This window comes from Bufo gargarizans, chromosome 3, assembly GCF_014858855.1.
Source record: "Bufo gargarizans isolate SCDJY-AF-19 chromosome 3, ASM1485885v1, whole genome shotgun sequence".
NCBI classification, from domain to species: Eukaryota; Metazoa; Chordata; class Amphibia; order Anura; family Bufonidae; genus Bufo; species Bufo gargarizans.
The window spans coordinates 42832856-42848098 of NC_058082.1; the positions used below are offsets into that span (position 1 = coordinate 42832856).

The window sequence follows — 15243 nt, forward strand, 5'->3', positions numbered from 1 at the left end:
CAGATGACCGCCCATGCACAGATGACCGCCCATGCACAGATGACCGCCCCATGCACAGATGACCGCCCCATGCACAGATGACCGCCCCATGCACAGATGACGGCCCCATGCACAGATGACGGCCCCATGCACAGATGACGGCCCCATGCACAGATGACGGCCCCATGCACAGATGACGGCCCCATGCACAGATGACGGCCCCATGCACAGATGACGGCCCCATGCACAGATGACGGCCCCATGCACAGATGACCGCCCATGCACAGATGTCCGCCCCATGCACAGATGTCCGCCCCATGCACAGATGTCCGCCCCATGCACAGATGACCGCCCCATGCACAGATGACCGCCCCATGCACAGATGACCGCCCCATGCACAGATGACCGCCCCATGCACAGATGACCGCCCCATGCACAGATGACCGCCCCATGCACAGATGACCGCCCCATGCACAGATGTCCGCCCCATGCACAGATGTCCGCCCCATGCACAGATGACCGCCCCATGCACAGATGACCGCCCCATGCACAGATGACCGCCCCATGCACAGATGACCGCCCCATGCACAGATGACCGCCTCATGCACAGATGACCGCCTCATGCACAGATGACCGCCTCATGCACAGATGACCGCCTCATGCACAGATGACCGCCCCATGCACAGATGACCGCCTCATGCACAGATGACCGCCCCATGCACAGATGTCCGCCCCATGCACAGATGACCGCCTCATGCACAGATGACCGCCTCATGCACAGATGACCGCCCCATGCACAGATGACCGCCTCATGCACAGATGACCGCCTCATGCACAGATGACCGCCCCATGCACAGATGACCGCCTCATGCACAGATGACCGCCCCATGCACAGATGTCCGCCCCATGCACAGATGACCGCCTCATGCACAGATGACCGCCTCATGCACAGATGACCGCCTCATGCACAGATGACCGCCCCATGCACAGATGACCGCCCCATGCACAGATGACCGCCCCATGCACAGATGACCGCCCCATGCACAGATGACCGCCTCATGCACAGATGACCGCCCCATGCACAGATGACCGCCCCATGCACAGATGACCGCCCCATGCACAGATGACCGCCTCATGCACAGATGACCGCCTCATGCACAGATGACCGCCTCATGCACAGATGACCGCCCCATGCACAGATGACTGCCTCATGCACAGATGACACCCTCATGTTCGAATGACCGTCTCTCCCCCATTCTGACATCATGTGTGGGGGTGATTTGACATAGCGGAGATGTGAGCATGGGGTGTCTGATTTTAGCTGTCTTATGTGGGCACTGTGGGCTTATTTTGTGGGTCTGATAAGGATTTGGGGGTCTTATCTGAGCTGGCCCCCCCAAAAAAAATTGTTCCCCCTCACAGTAATATTGCCCTTATTGTACAACCTTCACAGTAGTTTTGTAGAGATGTGTGCCCCCTCACAGTAGTTATGCCCACATTGTGCACCCCTCACAGTAGTTATGCCCTCTGTGCCCATTTCACAGTTGTAATCCCCTCTTTGTGCCCCCTTCATAGTAATAATGCCCATTATGCCCCCTTCACAGTAATAATGTCCACTGTGCCTCCTTCACAGTAATAATGCCCATTGTGCCCCCTTAATAGTAGTAATGCTCACTGTGCTAGTAATGCCCTCTGTGCTCCCTCCATAGTAGAAATCCCCATTGTGCCCCCTTCACAATAATAATGCCCTCTGTGCCCCCTTCATTGTAGTAATGCCCTCTGGCTCTGTGCCCCATCCATAGTAGAAATGCTAATTGTGCCCCCTTCACATTAGTAATGCCCTCTGTGCCCCTCCATAATAATAATGCCCTCTGTGCACCTTCTGTATTAAAAACAAAAAAACACAGTAACTACTCACCTTGTCCCGTTCCTGAGGCTCACAATCCTCTCTTCCCTGCAGGCACAGATCGCTCTGCAGCACTGTGTGGGTGGAGCTTATGCAGATTTCTGGGCTACAGGCCCCACCCACACATGCTGGCAGCGCGATCCGTGTCTGCAGGCTGGATGGTGGAGCGGGGAAAAGTCTTCTGCTTCACCATTCTGTGCGCCGCCGGCCTGAAGGAGGGGAGGAGCACGGGGAGCTGAGCGGTGAGGGACAGGACCCAGCTCCCAGCATCGAGCGCATCTATTTGTATTGATGGAAGCGCTGATTGCTTCTGTGTTCGGGCACCTCCTGAGGACCGCCCCCACCCCCCAGCACACCAGTGGTGATCACTGCTGAAACAAGCGCAAAGTAGAGTAATAGCTGGCCCGCTCCCCTGTGAGCTGCAAATAAAGATGCAAGGAGCCGCATGCGGCTCACCAGCCGTGGGATGGCCACCCCTGCACTAGGGGGAGCTCAGGAGCTTACTGCATGCTATTCATACATTGATCTCAATGATAATACAGTATACAGGCACCGCTATAAGAGGGGCACGATGGGAGATTTTGGTACAATTTATGTATCATGATTAATTTGTCATGGCTTCCATGTCGTGTCATTTTCAGGACCGAGCCTTCCCAAGAACGACGTGATTGTGGCTGTGAACTGGACCGGGGTCTACTTTGTAGATGAGCAAGAGCAGGTTCTCCTGGAGCTGTCCTTCCCTGAGATCACAGCTGTCTCCAGCAGCAGGTAAAAGTATTTTCCCTATAGAAATCAATCGAAAAATACACCGCCTATGAATGTGAGCCATCTGCAAGAGATTCTCCACAGACACAATCATAAGGATAATATGTGTACAAAAGAAAAGAATGCTACATCAAATATACTGCCCTCCCATCAGAGATGCATACTTCTGGACTAAAGGAGATTTGTGAGTTCACTCATGGAGAACGCCTGTGAGTCCTGCTTCCTTCACTCAGACATTGCACCCCTGCGAGTCCAGCTTTTTTTTCACCACGCATAGAGAAAGCCTGTGAGTCCTGTTCCACCTTTCACTCATAGAGGAAGCCTGTGAGTCCTGGTTTTTCCTGACCACTCATAGTGAAAGCCTGTGAGTCCTGCTTCTTTCACCCAGACACAGAGAATGCCTGTGAGTCCTGGTTTTTCCTGACCACTCATAGTGAAAGCTGTGAGTCCTGCTTCTTTCACCCAGACACAGAGAATGCCTGTGAGTCGTGGTTTTTCCTGACCACTCATAGCGAAAGCCTGTGAGTCCTGCTTCCTTCACCCAGACACAGAGAACGCCTGTGAGTCCTGTTTTTTCCTGACCACTCATAGTGAAAGCCTGTGAGTCCTGCTTCTTTCACCCAGACACAGAGAATGCCTGTGAGTCCTGGTTTTTCCTGACCACTCATAGTGAAAGCTGTGAGTCCTGCTTCTTTCACCCAGACACAGAGAATGCCTGTGAGTCCTGGTTTTTCCTGACCACTCATAGCGAAAGCCTGTGAGTCCTGCTTCCTTCACCCAGACATAGAAGCCCTGCGAGTCCACCTTTTTTTTCACCACTGATAGAGAAAGTCTGTGAGTCCTGCTCCACCTTTCACTCATAGAAAAAGCCTGTGAGTCATGCTCCACCTTTCACTCATAGAGGAAGCCTGTGAGTCTTGCTTTTTCTTGATCACTCATAGAGAAAGCCTGTGAGTTCTCTTCCCCCCCCTCACTTGTAGAGAATGCCTGTGAGTCCTGCTTCTTTCCCCCACAGAGAATGCCTGTGAGTCCTGCTTCTTTCATCCAGACACAGAGAAAGCCTGTGAGTCCTGTTTTTTCCTGACCACTCATAGTAAAGCCTGTGAGTCCTGCTTCTTTAACCCAGACACAGAGAACGCCTGTGAATCCTGTTTTTTCCTGACCACTCATAGCGAAAGCCCGTGAGTCCTACTTCTTTCACCCAGACACAGAGAATGCCTGTGAGTCCTGTTTTTTTCTGACCACTCATAGAGAAAGCCTGTGAGTCCTGCTCCACCTTTCACTCATAGAGAAAGCCTGTGAGTCTTGCTTTTTCTTGATCACTCATAGATAAAGCATGTGAGTTCTCTTCCCCCCTCACTTGTACAGATAGCCTGTGAGTCCTGACTTTGCATTAAAAAAACCTGTGAGTCCTGCTTCGTCTGCCTTTGCATTAAAAAAAAACCTGTGAGTCCTGCTATGTTTTTCACCCATATTATAAGCCTCTGTCTCCTGCTTCCCTCAGTAAACGTGCCCCTGTTTGTGCTCCACAGTAATAACACCCTTTAGAACCCACAGTGTAAAACTGGGCCCAACAAAGTGATTCCTTCACTCAGACATTGAACCCCTGCGAGTCCAGCTTTTTTTTCACCACGCATAGAGAAAGCCTGTGAGTCCTGTTCCACCTTTCACTCATAGAGGAAGCCTGTGAGTCCTGGTTTTTCCTGACCACTCATAGTGAAAGCTGTGAGTCCTGCTTCTTTCACCCAGACACAGAATGCCTGTGAGTCGTGGTTTTTCCTGACCACTCATAGCGAAAGCCTGTGAGTCCTGCTTCCTTCACCCAGACATAGAAGCCCTGCGAGTCCACCTTTTTTTTCACTACTGATAGAGAAAGCCTGTGAGTCCTGCTCCACCTTTCACTCATAGAGAACGCCTGTGAGTCCTGTTTTTTCCTGACCACTCATAGTGAAAGCCTGTGAGTCCTGCTTCTTTCACCCAGACACAGAGAACGCCTGTGAGTCCTGGTTTTTCCTGACCACTCATAGTGAAAGCTGTGAGTCCTGCTTCTTTCACCCAGACACAGAGAATGCCTGTGAGTCCTGGTTTTTCCTGACCACTCATAGCGAAAGCCTGTGAGTCCTGCTTCCGTCACCCAGACATAGAAGCCCTGCGAGTCCACCTTTTTTTTCACCACTGATAGAGAAAGTCTGTGAGTCCTGCTCCACCTTTCACTCATAGAAAAAGCCTGTGAGTCCTGCTCCACCTTTCACTCATAGAGGAAGCCTGTGAGTCTTGCTTTTTCTTGATCACTCATAGAGAAAGCCTGTGAGTTCTCTTCCCCCCTCACTTGTAGAGAATGCCTGTGAGTCCTGCTTCTTTCCCCCACAGAGAATGCCTGTGAGTCCTGCTTCTTTCATCCAGACACAGAGAAAGCCTGTGAGTCCTGTTTTTTCCTGACCACTCATAGTAAAGCCTGTGAGTCCTGCTTCTTTAACCCAGACACAGAGAACGCCTGTGAATCCTGTTTTTTCCTGACCACTCATAGCGAAAGCCCGTGAGTCCTACTTCTTTCACCCAGACACAGAGAATGCCTGTGAGTCCTGTTTTTTTCTGACCACTCATAGAGAAAGCCTGTGAGTCCTGCTCCACCTTTCACTCATAGAGAAAGCCTGTGAGTCCTGCTCCACCTTTCACTCATAGAGAAAGCCTGTGAGTCCTGCTTCACCTTTCACTCATAGAGGAAGCCTGTGAGTCTTGCTTTTTCTTGATCACTCATAGAGAAAGCATGTGAGTTCTCTTCCCCCCCTCACTTGTACAGATAGCCTGTGAGTCCTGACTTTGCATTAAAAAAACCTGTGAGTCCTGCTTCGTCTGCCTTTGCATAAAAAAAAAACCTGTGAGTCCTGCTATGTTTTTCACCCATATAATAAGCCTCTGTCTCCTGCTTCCCTCAGTAAACGTGCCCCTGTTTGTGCTCCACAGTAATAACACCCTTTAGAACCCACAGTGTAAAACTGGGCCCAACAAAGTGATTCCTTCACTCAGACATTGAACCCCTGCGAGTCCAGCTTTTTTTTCACCACGCATAGAGAAAGCCTGTGAGTCCTGTTCCACCTTTCACTCATAGAGGAAGCCTGTGAGTCCTGGTTTTTCCTGACCACTCATAGTGAAAGCTGTGAGTCCTGCTTCTTTCACCCAGACACAGAGAATGCCTGTGAGTCGTGGTTTTTCCTGACCACTCATAGCGAAAGCCTGTGAGTCCTGCTTCCTTCACCCAGACATAGAAGCCCTGCGAGTCCACCTTTTTTTTCACTACTGATAGAGAAAGCCTGTGAGTCCTGCACCACCTTTCACTCATAGGGAACGCCTGTGAGTCCTGTTTTTTCCTGACCACTCATAGCGAAAGCCTGTGAGTCCTGCTTCCTTCACCCAGACACAGAGAACGCCTGTGAGTCCTGGTTTTTCCTGACCACTCATAGCGAAAGCCTGTGAGTCCTGCTTCCTTCACCCAGACACAGAGAACGCCTGTGAGTCCTGTTTTTTCCTGACCACTCATAGTGAAAGCCTGTGAGTCCTGCTTCCGTCACCCAGACATAGAAGCCCTGCGAGTCGACCTTTTTTTTCACCACTGATAGAGAAAGTCTGTGAGTCCTGCTCCACCTTTCACTCATAGAAAAAGCCTGTGAGTCCTGCTCCACCTTTCACTCATAGAGGAAGCCTGTGAGTCTTGCTTTTTCTTGATCACTCATAGAGAAAGCCTGTGAGTTCTCTTCCCCCCTCACTTGTAGAGTGCCTGTGAGTCCTGCTTCTTTCCCCCACAGAGAATGCCTGTGAGTCCTGCTTCTTTCATCCAGACACAGAGAAAGCCTGTGAGTCCTGTTTTTTCCTGACCACTCATAGTAAAGCCTGTGAGTCCTGCTTCTTTAACCCAGACACAGAGAACGCCTGTGAATCCTGGTTTTTCCTGACCACTCATAGCGAAAGCCCGTGAGTCCTACTTCTTTCACCCAGACACAGAGAATGCCTGTGAGTCCTGTTTTTTTCTGACCACTCATAGAGAAAGCCTGTGAGTCCTGCTCCACCTTTCACTCATAGAGAAAGCCTGTGAGTCCTGCTTCACCTTTCACTCATAGAGGAAGCCTGTGAGTCTTGCTTTTTCTTGATCACTCATAGAGAAAGCATGTGAGTTCTCTTCCCCCCTCACTTGTAGAGAAAGCCTGTGAGTCCTGACTTTGCATAAAAAAAAACCTGTGAGTCCTGCTTCGTCTGCCTTTGCATTAAAAAAAAAACCTGTGAGTCCTGTTTCCGTTTTCCACCCATATAATGAGTCCTGGTTTTTCCTGACCACTCATAGTGAAAGCTGTGAGTCCTGCTTCTTTCACCCAGACACAGAGAATGCCTGTGAGTCTTGGTTTTTCCTGACCACTCATAGCGAAAGCCTGTGAGTCCTGCTTCTTTCACCCACAGAGAATGCCTGTGAGTCCTGCTTCTTTCATCCAGACACAGAGAAAGCCTGTGAGTCCTGTTTTTTCCTGACCACTCATAGTAAAGCCTGTGCGTCCTGCTTCTTTAACCCAGACACAGAGAACGCCTGTGAATCCTGGTTTTTCCTGACCACTCATAGCGAAAGCCTGTGAGTCCTACTTCTTTCACCCAGACACAGAGAATGCCTGTGAGTCCTGTTTTTTTCTGACCACTCAGAGAAAGCCTGCGAGTCCTGCTCCACCTTTCCCTCATAGAGAAAGCCTGTGAGTCCTGCTCCACCTTTCACTCATAGAGAAAGCCTGTGAGTCCTGCTTCACCTTTCACTCATAGAGGAAGCCTGTGAGTCTTGCTTTTTCTTGATCACTCATAGAGAAAGCCTGTGAGTTCTCTTCCCCCCTCACTTGTACAGAAAGCCTGTGAGTCCTGACTTTGCATTAAAAAAACCTGTGAGTCCTGCTTTGTCTGCCTTTGCATAAAAAAAAAACCTGTGAGTCCTGCTATGTTTTTCACCCATATAATAAGCCTCTGTCTCCTGCTTCCCTCAGTAAACGTGCCCCTGTTTGTGCTCCACAGTAATAACAGCCTTTAGAACCCACAGTGTAAAACTGTGCCCAACAAAGTGATTTTATGCATCCCCCACAGTGATTTAAATAGAATTGAAAATGTAAAAAAAAAAAAAAAGACCTATTCCCACAGTGATTGGAGTGGTTGGGACCTCTTCCACTATGTACTGTTCTCCATCCGGCGTGATGGCATCATCGCAGTGCCTATGCAGGGATACTGACAGCTGATGCTTGCCACCGACATCTTCTACCTTTAGTGGCTTGGAGCAGACGGTGCAATGCCGCCAGTCCACTGCCTTGTAGTCTACTACAAAAAGGACACCGATACATTTAGGGGTGGTGCTGCTGCCAGGGAGGGGCACCGCTTGCACTATAATTAAAGTGGTCCTGCCTGGCAGATGTGCCTTAAAGGCATCCAGATTCATTCTTGTCATTGTGGTCTCTTACAGGGGAGGAAAGCTGCAGGGACAGAGCTTCACCCTGGCCACCATCAAAGGAGATGAGTACACCTTCACATCCAACAATGCCGAAGATATCCGAGAACTTGTGGTGACCTTCTTGGAAGGACTAAGAAAAAGGTCCAAGTACGTGGTGGCTCTTCAGGACAATCCAAACCCTGGTAAGAAGGGTTCTCAAGTAATCAGCGTGGGTTTATCCAAGCAGACCGACTGGGCAACTGCTTCTAGTGATGCCCCGGCTTATACCGACATTGGATATACAGATATATATAATGTATCTTCATGATGTTTTTGCACTTTTCCCATATTTTTTCAGTTCTTTTCCGTTTCTGCAGATAAATCTGTCACTGCCTGGAAACAATCATCAAGCAGGATCCTGCAACCGATAAATCATTTATACCAGGGATGCTCAACCTGCGTCCCTCCAGCTACAACTCCCAGCATGCCCTAATAGCTGTAGGCTGTCCAGGCATGCTGGGAGTTGTAGTTTTGCAACATCCTTAGATTGGGCATCCCTGATTTATACAATATTATTTTTATTCTGATTCTGACTTGTTTATTATCAAGTCAGTCAGCAAGGGGGTATCATGGTGTTAGAATCGATGAGACCCACAACCCATTCATAAACGTACACTCCTATACACTCAAAGTCCTAAACCGGGGCATAGTAGAAGAATAGATCAGTCAATAGCAGCCAATCCCTACTTGCTGATGGTTTCCAGGTAGTAATGGGTATTTTTTTTTTTAGCCTTTAGCCTTCAAAGCAAAAACTAACTGGAAACGTTTAAAACAACGACTTTTTCTGACTCTAGAGACAAAGTTATAAAAAGGTGGAAGTTCCATTTAAAGGGGCTGTCCCACCATAAGGCTACATTCACATGAACGTATTTTGTTTCCGTGTCCGTTCCGTTTTTTTGCAGATTGGATGAGGACCCATTAATTTCAACGAGTCTCCTGTAGCCCCGTAAAAAATATAGAGCATGTCCTATTTCTGTCCGTTTTGCAGACAATGATAGGCATTGTTACAATGGATCCGCAAAAATAAAAAATGATGCAACACGGATGTCACACGGACGCCATCTGTACAGCTGTATTTTTTGAGGATCCGCATTTTGCGGACCACAAAATACATACGGTCGTGTGAATGTAGCCTAAGAATGTATTTCTTATCGGCAGAATAGAAGAGGGTAAGTGGGGTCTGACTGCTGGGCCCCCCACCGATCGCAAGAATATGAGGCCCCAGGGTGACTAGAGCGGGGGTCACTGATGCACGCTGAGCTCTATTCAGTTCTATGGGTCTGCTGAACGGAATCTATGTACAGCGCTCCCCTTTAGAATTGAATGGTGCAGCAGCGCACATGCCTGACTGCCTCTCCATTCACTGCCAGCCAGCAGAGGTCTTGTCAAAGGTGACAAATTAAAACACAGTATATTGAATGCTTGCAGAACTTTTCATTATATGACAGTTAATCCTCAAGATAGGTCATCAGTATTTGATGGGTGGGGGTCTTGGGTGTTGGACCCCCACCGATCAGATGTTTGAGATGGCACTGAGCGCCGTGCCTTCTCGCACCTCACCAAGCACAGTGCCGTCCATTGTATAGTGGCTGCACTTGGCATTGTGCTCACTTGAATGGGGCTGAGCTGCGCCTAGGCCACGTGACGGATGAACGTGACGTCACTGGTCTAGGAAAAGTTGTGAGAAGGCCGTGGCGCTCACAGATGAACGGCGGTGGTCCCCGGTGTCAGACCCCCACCGATCAGATACTAGGATAGGTCATCATTATTAAAAATCTCAGAAAACCCCTTGCACGCAATCCTCATGCACACAATCATGGATCATGAATCTGCAAAACACGGATGCGATCTGTGTGCCGTCGGCATTTTTTTGGGGACTCGGCTCTGTGGTCCAAATTTTGCGGACCTATTATAGCTTTTTGCAGAAAGATAAAGCATGTCCTATACTTGGCTGCAAAATGCCGACTACAGACCCACTGAAGTCAATGGGTCCGCAAAAAGTGCGGATGCAACACAGACGGTATCAGTATTTTGCAGATCCACAATTTGCGAAGCGCAAAAATCATACGGTCGTGTGCATGAGGCCCTAATTAACAGAACACTGGAGTATCCCTTTGAAAATCCACTGCTACAATGTAACTGGTGAGGGCATGGTGGTAGCAAAGTCCTACATGAGACGCGGAAATACAGAGGCTGTTTCCCCCCCATTCAGTGATTGCATCTCCATTATCTGATCTCATCCCTGTTTTTTTGGCTTCTATAGCCGGAGAAGATTCAGGATTCCTCAGTTTTATGAAGGGAGACTTAATCATCCTGGACCAGGACACCGGGGAATCCATCATGAATGGCGGCTGGGCCCATGGCTATAATGAGAGGACAAAGCAAAAGGGAGATTTTCCGACAGAGATTGTGTACGTCATGCCAACCGTCACTAAACCCCCCTCGGAGATTGTGGTAGGTGCTCGCCATAGGCTTGTGTCCGGCTGAGGTTTGAGTATTTTGGTAACATTGAGATGCTACTTTTGTGCATAAACTTATTAAAACACATCATAATCAAAACTATTATAATTTTTATACTGTTTTATAATACTTTGGATCTTGAGATATTATTGTATGCCTATAAATAAAGACCTACAGGGAATTTAACATCAGAAGACAACATAATATTTAAATTGGGCTCACTTAGCTTTGCTGTGTAGACAGGGGCAGAATGGTCAGAGTCATCTCATTATCATTAGAGAACAGGCCTGTTAATGACAGCTCTATTGTACTGTTGGAGGCCTAGATAAAGCAGAATAGTAAGCTGTCCATACACATTAGATGACTGTCACTTGAAGCTGCCCGGATCACATCTAATGTATGGGGCGGGGGGATAAGGATCAGTCCATTATATTTCAGCTACCTTATCCATTTGTTCTCCAGGAGACAAGCTGCTGCCAAGGAGACTGGCAACGGCTTTCTTGCCTCTCCATTTTCTGGAAACATGCATGCTCACCCGAGCCAAGTATACATGTGTATGGGGGAGTTGGATGAGATGACTGCCAATTGCTAGGCCGACAGCTATCTAATTATTATTATCTAATTATTGGAACAAAGGTTACACACATGAGACACTCCCTTTAAATTAACTTTTGAATAAGTATTGCTCCATCTTGACAGTAAAACTAGCCATAGACCTAAAGACTTAGTCAGACTGTCCACCATGTGTTCATTGCTGTAATGTCCGTCCTTACTGCTTTAAGTTTCGACCTTCTGCGCTGATTAATGTCTTAATATATTTTTTAGTAATTGGAACTCTGCGTTTTTTTCTGATACAGAGCTCCAAATCCTCTGCGCAGACATACAGATAATTAAAATAATTATGTCCACCAGCAGCCACCACTAGAGGGAGCTTAGGAGCTTACTGCACACTGTTTATACATTAACCACTTCCCAACATCTCCCGTACATGGACGACAGATGTTGGGGTTTTAAAGATGGAGCCTGCTCAGCCATAGCCAGACACCAAGTGAAGGAGTCTGTGACTTTTAACCCCTCAGATGCAGTGGTCAATTGCAACCATGGCATCTAAGCGGTCATTTACAAGGAGTGGGACTGGGCATCCGCCCCTCCATACCCACATGAGGAGGTTGTGGGAAACATTCAGCTGCTATGGCAATCTGGGGCCTTCTGAAAGCTGACAGGCCTGCCATAGTAAAGTTCCTATTGAGCCCTGCCACAGGCAGGGCTTAATAGGAAGAGTGATATTCCCATAGACTGCAAGAGTAAAGCATTGCAGTCTATGGTATAAGTGATATAACAATAACATTTTGTCCCCCAGGGGAACTAAACATAAAGGTGAACGAAAGTTTAAAACGTCTTTAAAACATAAAATATAAATTTAAGATAAATAAACACAAAAACATGATTGGCACTTCCAAGTCCAAAAATTGCCTGAATTATTAAAATGTAAAAGTATTTATTCCATATGGTGAATGGTGTAACGAAAAAAAATATCAAAATGGCCGAATCACCTCTTTTTGATCACTGTACCTCGCAAAATAAAGAAATGAATAAACAATGATCAAAAAGTCATACACGCCCCAAAAATAACTACAGATTGCGCCACAAAAAGGGGCCTTCACTGAGCTCTGTAGATGGAACGAAATATATCAGATATCAGACTATGGCGATGCAAAGAAAAAACATTTTCAATGTTTTTTTTTTTATTTTTTATTTATTAAAAGGTAGGAAAACGTGGTGTTGCTGTAATTGAACTGATCTGTAGAATGAAGGTGACAGGTCAGTTTTAGCGCATAGGGAACAGTATAAACACGAAACCCATAAAACAGTGGCAGAATTGCATCTTTTTCCAGTTCCACCCCATTTGGAAAAAAAAAACAGCTTGCCATGACATCCTATGCAATATTAAACGGTGACGTTAGAAAGTACAACTTCTCGCGCAAAAAACAACAAGCTCTCGTACGGTTATGTGAGCGGAAAGCAGTTGTGTCTGCTAGAAGCAACGATTGCATCAGGAAGGGGCTCACCCCTTGGCACCGTAAACAGTTCGAATTTTTTAGTTTTTTCCACACTTGTTTTTGCAAGACAAGTTGTATTTTTTACGCTAATCTACCGTATCATGTATTGGAGAATGGGAAAAAAATATTTTGGTATGAAATAAAAACAAAATCACAATTCCCATTGTTTCTTATCATCTTTACGGTTTGGGCTAAAACTGACCTTTAGGCCTGTGCGGATCCGCAATACACGGGCGCCGTTCCGTTGGCATTCTGCATCACGGATGCAGACCCAATCACTTCAATGGGTATGCGAATCCGGAGATGCGGAACGGAAGCACGGAACGGAACCCTACGGAGTGCTTCCGCAGGGTTTCGTCCCGTACTTCCGTTCCGCAAAAAGATAGAACATGTCCCATCTTTTTGCGGAACGAGCGGATCGCGGACCCATTAAAGTGAATAGGTCCGCGATCCGCTGCCCCACGGTTGGTGTTCGTGCATTGCGGCCTGAAGCACAGCCACGGGGCGCACACGTTCGTGTGCAGGAGGCCTAATTCCGTGGTCAGTACGATTGCAGCTATACCAAATTGATATACTGTAGTTTTTATTTTGCTTTACTACTTTTTGGGGGAAAAAACTTTGAAAAAAATGTGCTTTCTGTCGCCTTATTGCACCCCTCAATCTCTATGCTGGGTGCCAATTGGGGGTGAGACGGACAAAACCCAATAACGAAAAGTTTTTCTCCAGTAAGAATTACAGACGTTGAAATCCCCGCAGTTGTCTCTGACCTGTGGCTTTCGGACAACTACAACTCCCAGCATTCCTTGCCAGCCGCAGGCTGATTGGTTTAAATATCACATATATTGATTGGAAAGGCGAATAGTCAAAGCTCATTACAGCCATTTTTTATTTTCTCTCATCCAGACGCTGGTGACCCTGACCCCGGACCAGAGGCAGGATGTAGTGCGGACCGTCCAGACGGCCACATTGGAGCAGGAGGAGAAGCTGAAGCCATACACCCTGGAGGAGTTCTCCTATAATTACTTCAGGTTAGGATGGGAGTGGTGGCTGCGATGAGGATGCCGGGAGTAGTGCTCCTGACGGCAATCCTGCTCCAGCTCTACCTGGGCGTGCACACACAGTAAGATGAGGGGCACACCCTGAAGTGAGGGATCTCCTGTCTTATGGTGGTTTAGGGTGCCCTTGGTGTTGGTGCTACATTGTGAGGTGTAAGGCAGGAGACGGGGCCGGCTGAGGCGGCAATGATCGAAATAAGCAGTCATTACTGAAAATGGCGGTATCTCCACAGTCTCCTTCAGGGGTGTAACTCACTACATTGAGCAGCAGACCATGCTGGGGGGGAGAGTGGCCCCTATGACTAAGATGGGCCTGTTAACCCTGTATGCAGCTCTCAGGATGGAAGACATTCACAGTTCAGTCATCCAATGTAACCCACTGGGTCACTGCAGCAGTACAGTCAAGAAACAGGGCAATGTTTCTGTTAGGCCTCATGCACACGACCGTTGTTTTGGTCCGCATCCGAGCAGCAGTTTTGGCGGCTTGGATGCGGACCCATTCACTTCAATGGGGTGTCCGCATCCGTTACTCCGTTCCGTGGTCCGCGAAACAAATATAATCTGTCTTATTCTTGTCCGTTTTGCAGACAAGAATAGGCAGTTATATCAATGGCTGTCCGTGCCGTTCCGCAAATTGTGGAACACACACGGACGCCATCCGTGTTTTGCAGACCCGCAAAACACACAACGGTCGTGTGCATGAGGCCTTAAGATGTAGCAGTGCTGAGTTTGTCATTTGAAATTTTACATTGTACAACATGTACATTGGCTCCAGTAAGTTATTCCCCTGTCCATAATATGTAAACTTCAGCTCTGCTACATCTGTAACTTTATGTTTTGGGATCGTATTATCTTACTGGATTTCCTGCAGTGATGGCAGCTGATGATGGTAACTGACTCGGAGTTGTACCAGCTACAATACCAGTCACGGTGGCTACAATAACATAGACAACCATAGTAGCACCAAAGTAATGTCCACCCCAATAGTGCAGTCTCAGTCAGGGGCGTACATAGAGAAATAAGGGCCCCGTAGCAAGGATCAAACCAGGCCCCCCACACAGGACAGAAGGGTTTCTGCCTAAACCCTTTTCAATGACCCTTGGGCAATTTTTCCCACTGCTTCACTTACCAAAATTTGCTCCTTTAGGCCTCTTTCATACGGGCGTCCCGGATTTGCTCAGGAGGCGTCGCGTATGCATTGCGGGAAACCAGCGCCAGTGCACACGCAATTTCAGTCAGTTTTGACTGCAATTGCGTTGTTAAGTTTTTATCGCACGGGTGAATGTGGTACCCAGACCCGAACCCGGACTTCTTCACTGAAGTTCAGGTTTGGGTTCGGTGTTCTGTAGATTTTATTATTTTCCCTTGTAACATGATTATAAGGGAAAATAATAGCATTCTGAATACACAATGCTTACTAAAATGTGGCTTGAGGGGTTAATAAGTAAAAAAAAAAATTAACTCACCTCATCCTCTTGTTTGCGCAGCCGGCATCTGCTTCTTTCGTCTGCT

The 15243-nt window shown here is 47.7% G+C and overlaps 1 protein-coding gene across 2 annotated transcripts in view; it reads left to right on the top strand.

The window, feature by feature from the left end:
• The window catches only part of MYO7A (myosin VIIA), a 148371-nt gene that overhangs the window by 108104 nt on the left and 25024 nt on the right, over window positions 1-15243 (top strand). For both annotated transcript variants that reach the window (XM_044284681.1, XM_044284682.1), the window contains 4 exons: window positions 2527-2653; window positions 8130-8299; window positions 10420-10610; window positions 13580-13704. In XM_044284681.1, the coding sequence (XP_044140616.1) occupies window positions 2527-2653; window positions 8130-8299; window positions 10420-10610; window positions 13580-13704 (613 nt within the window). The remainder of the gene's footprint in view (window positions 1-2526; window positions 2654-8129; window positions 8300-10419; window positions 10611-13579; window positions 13705-15243) is intronic.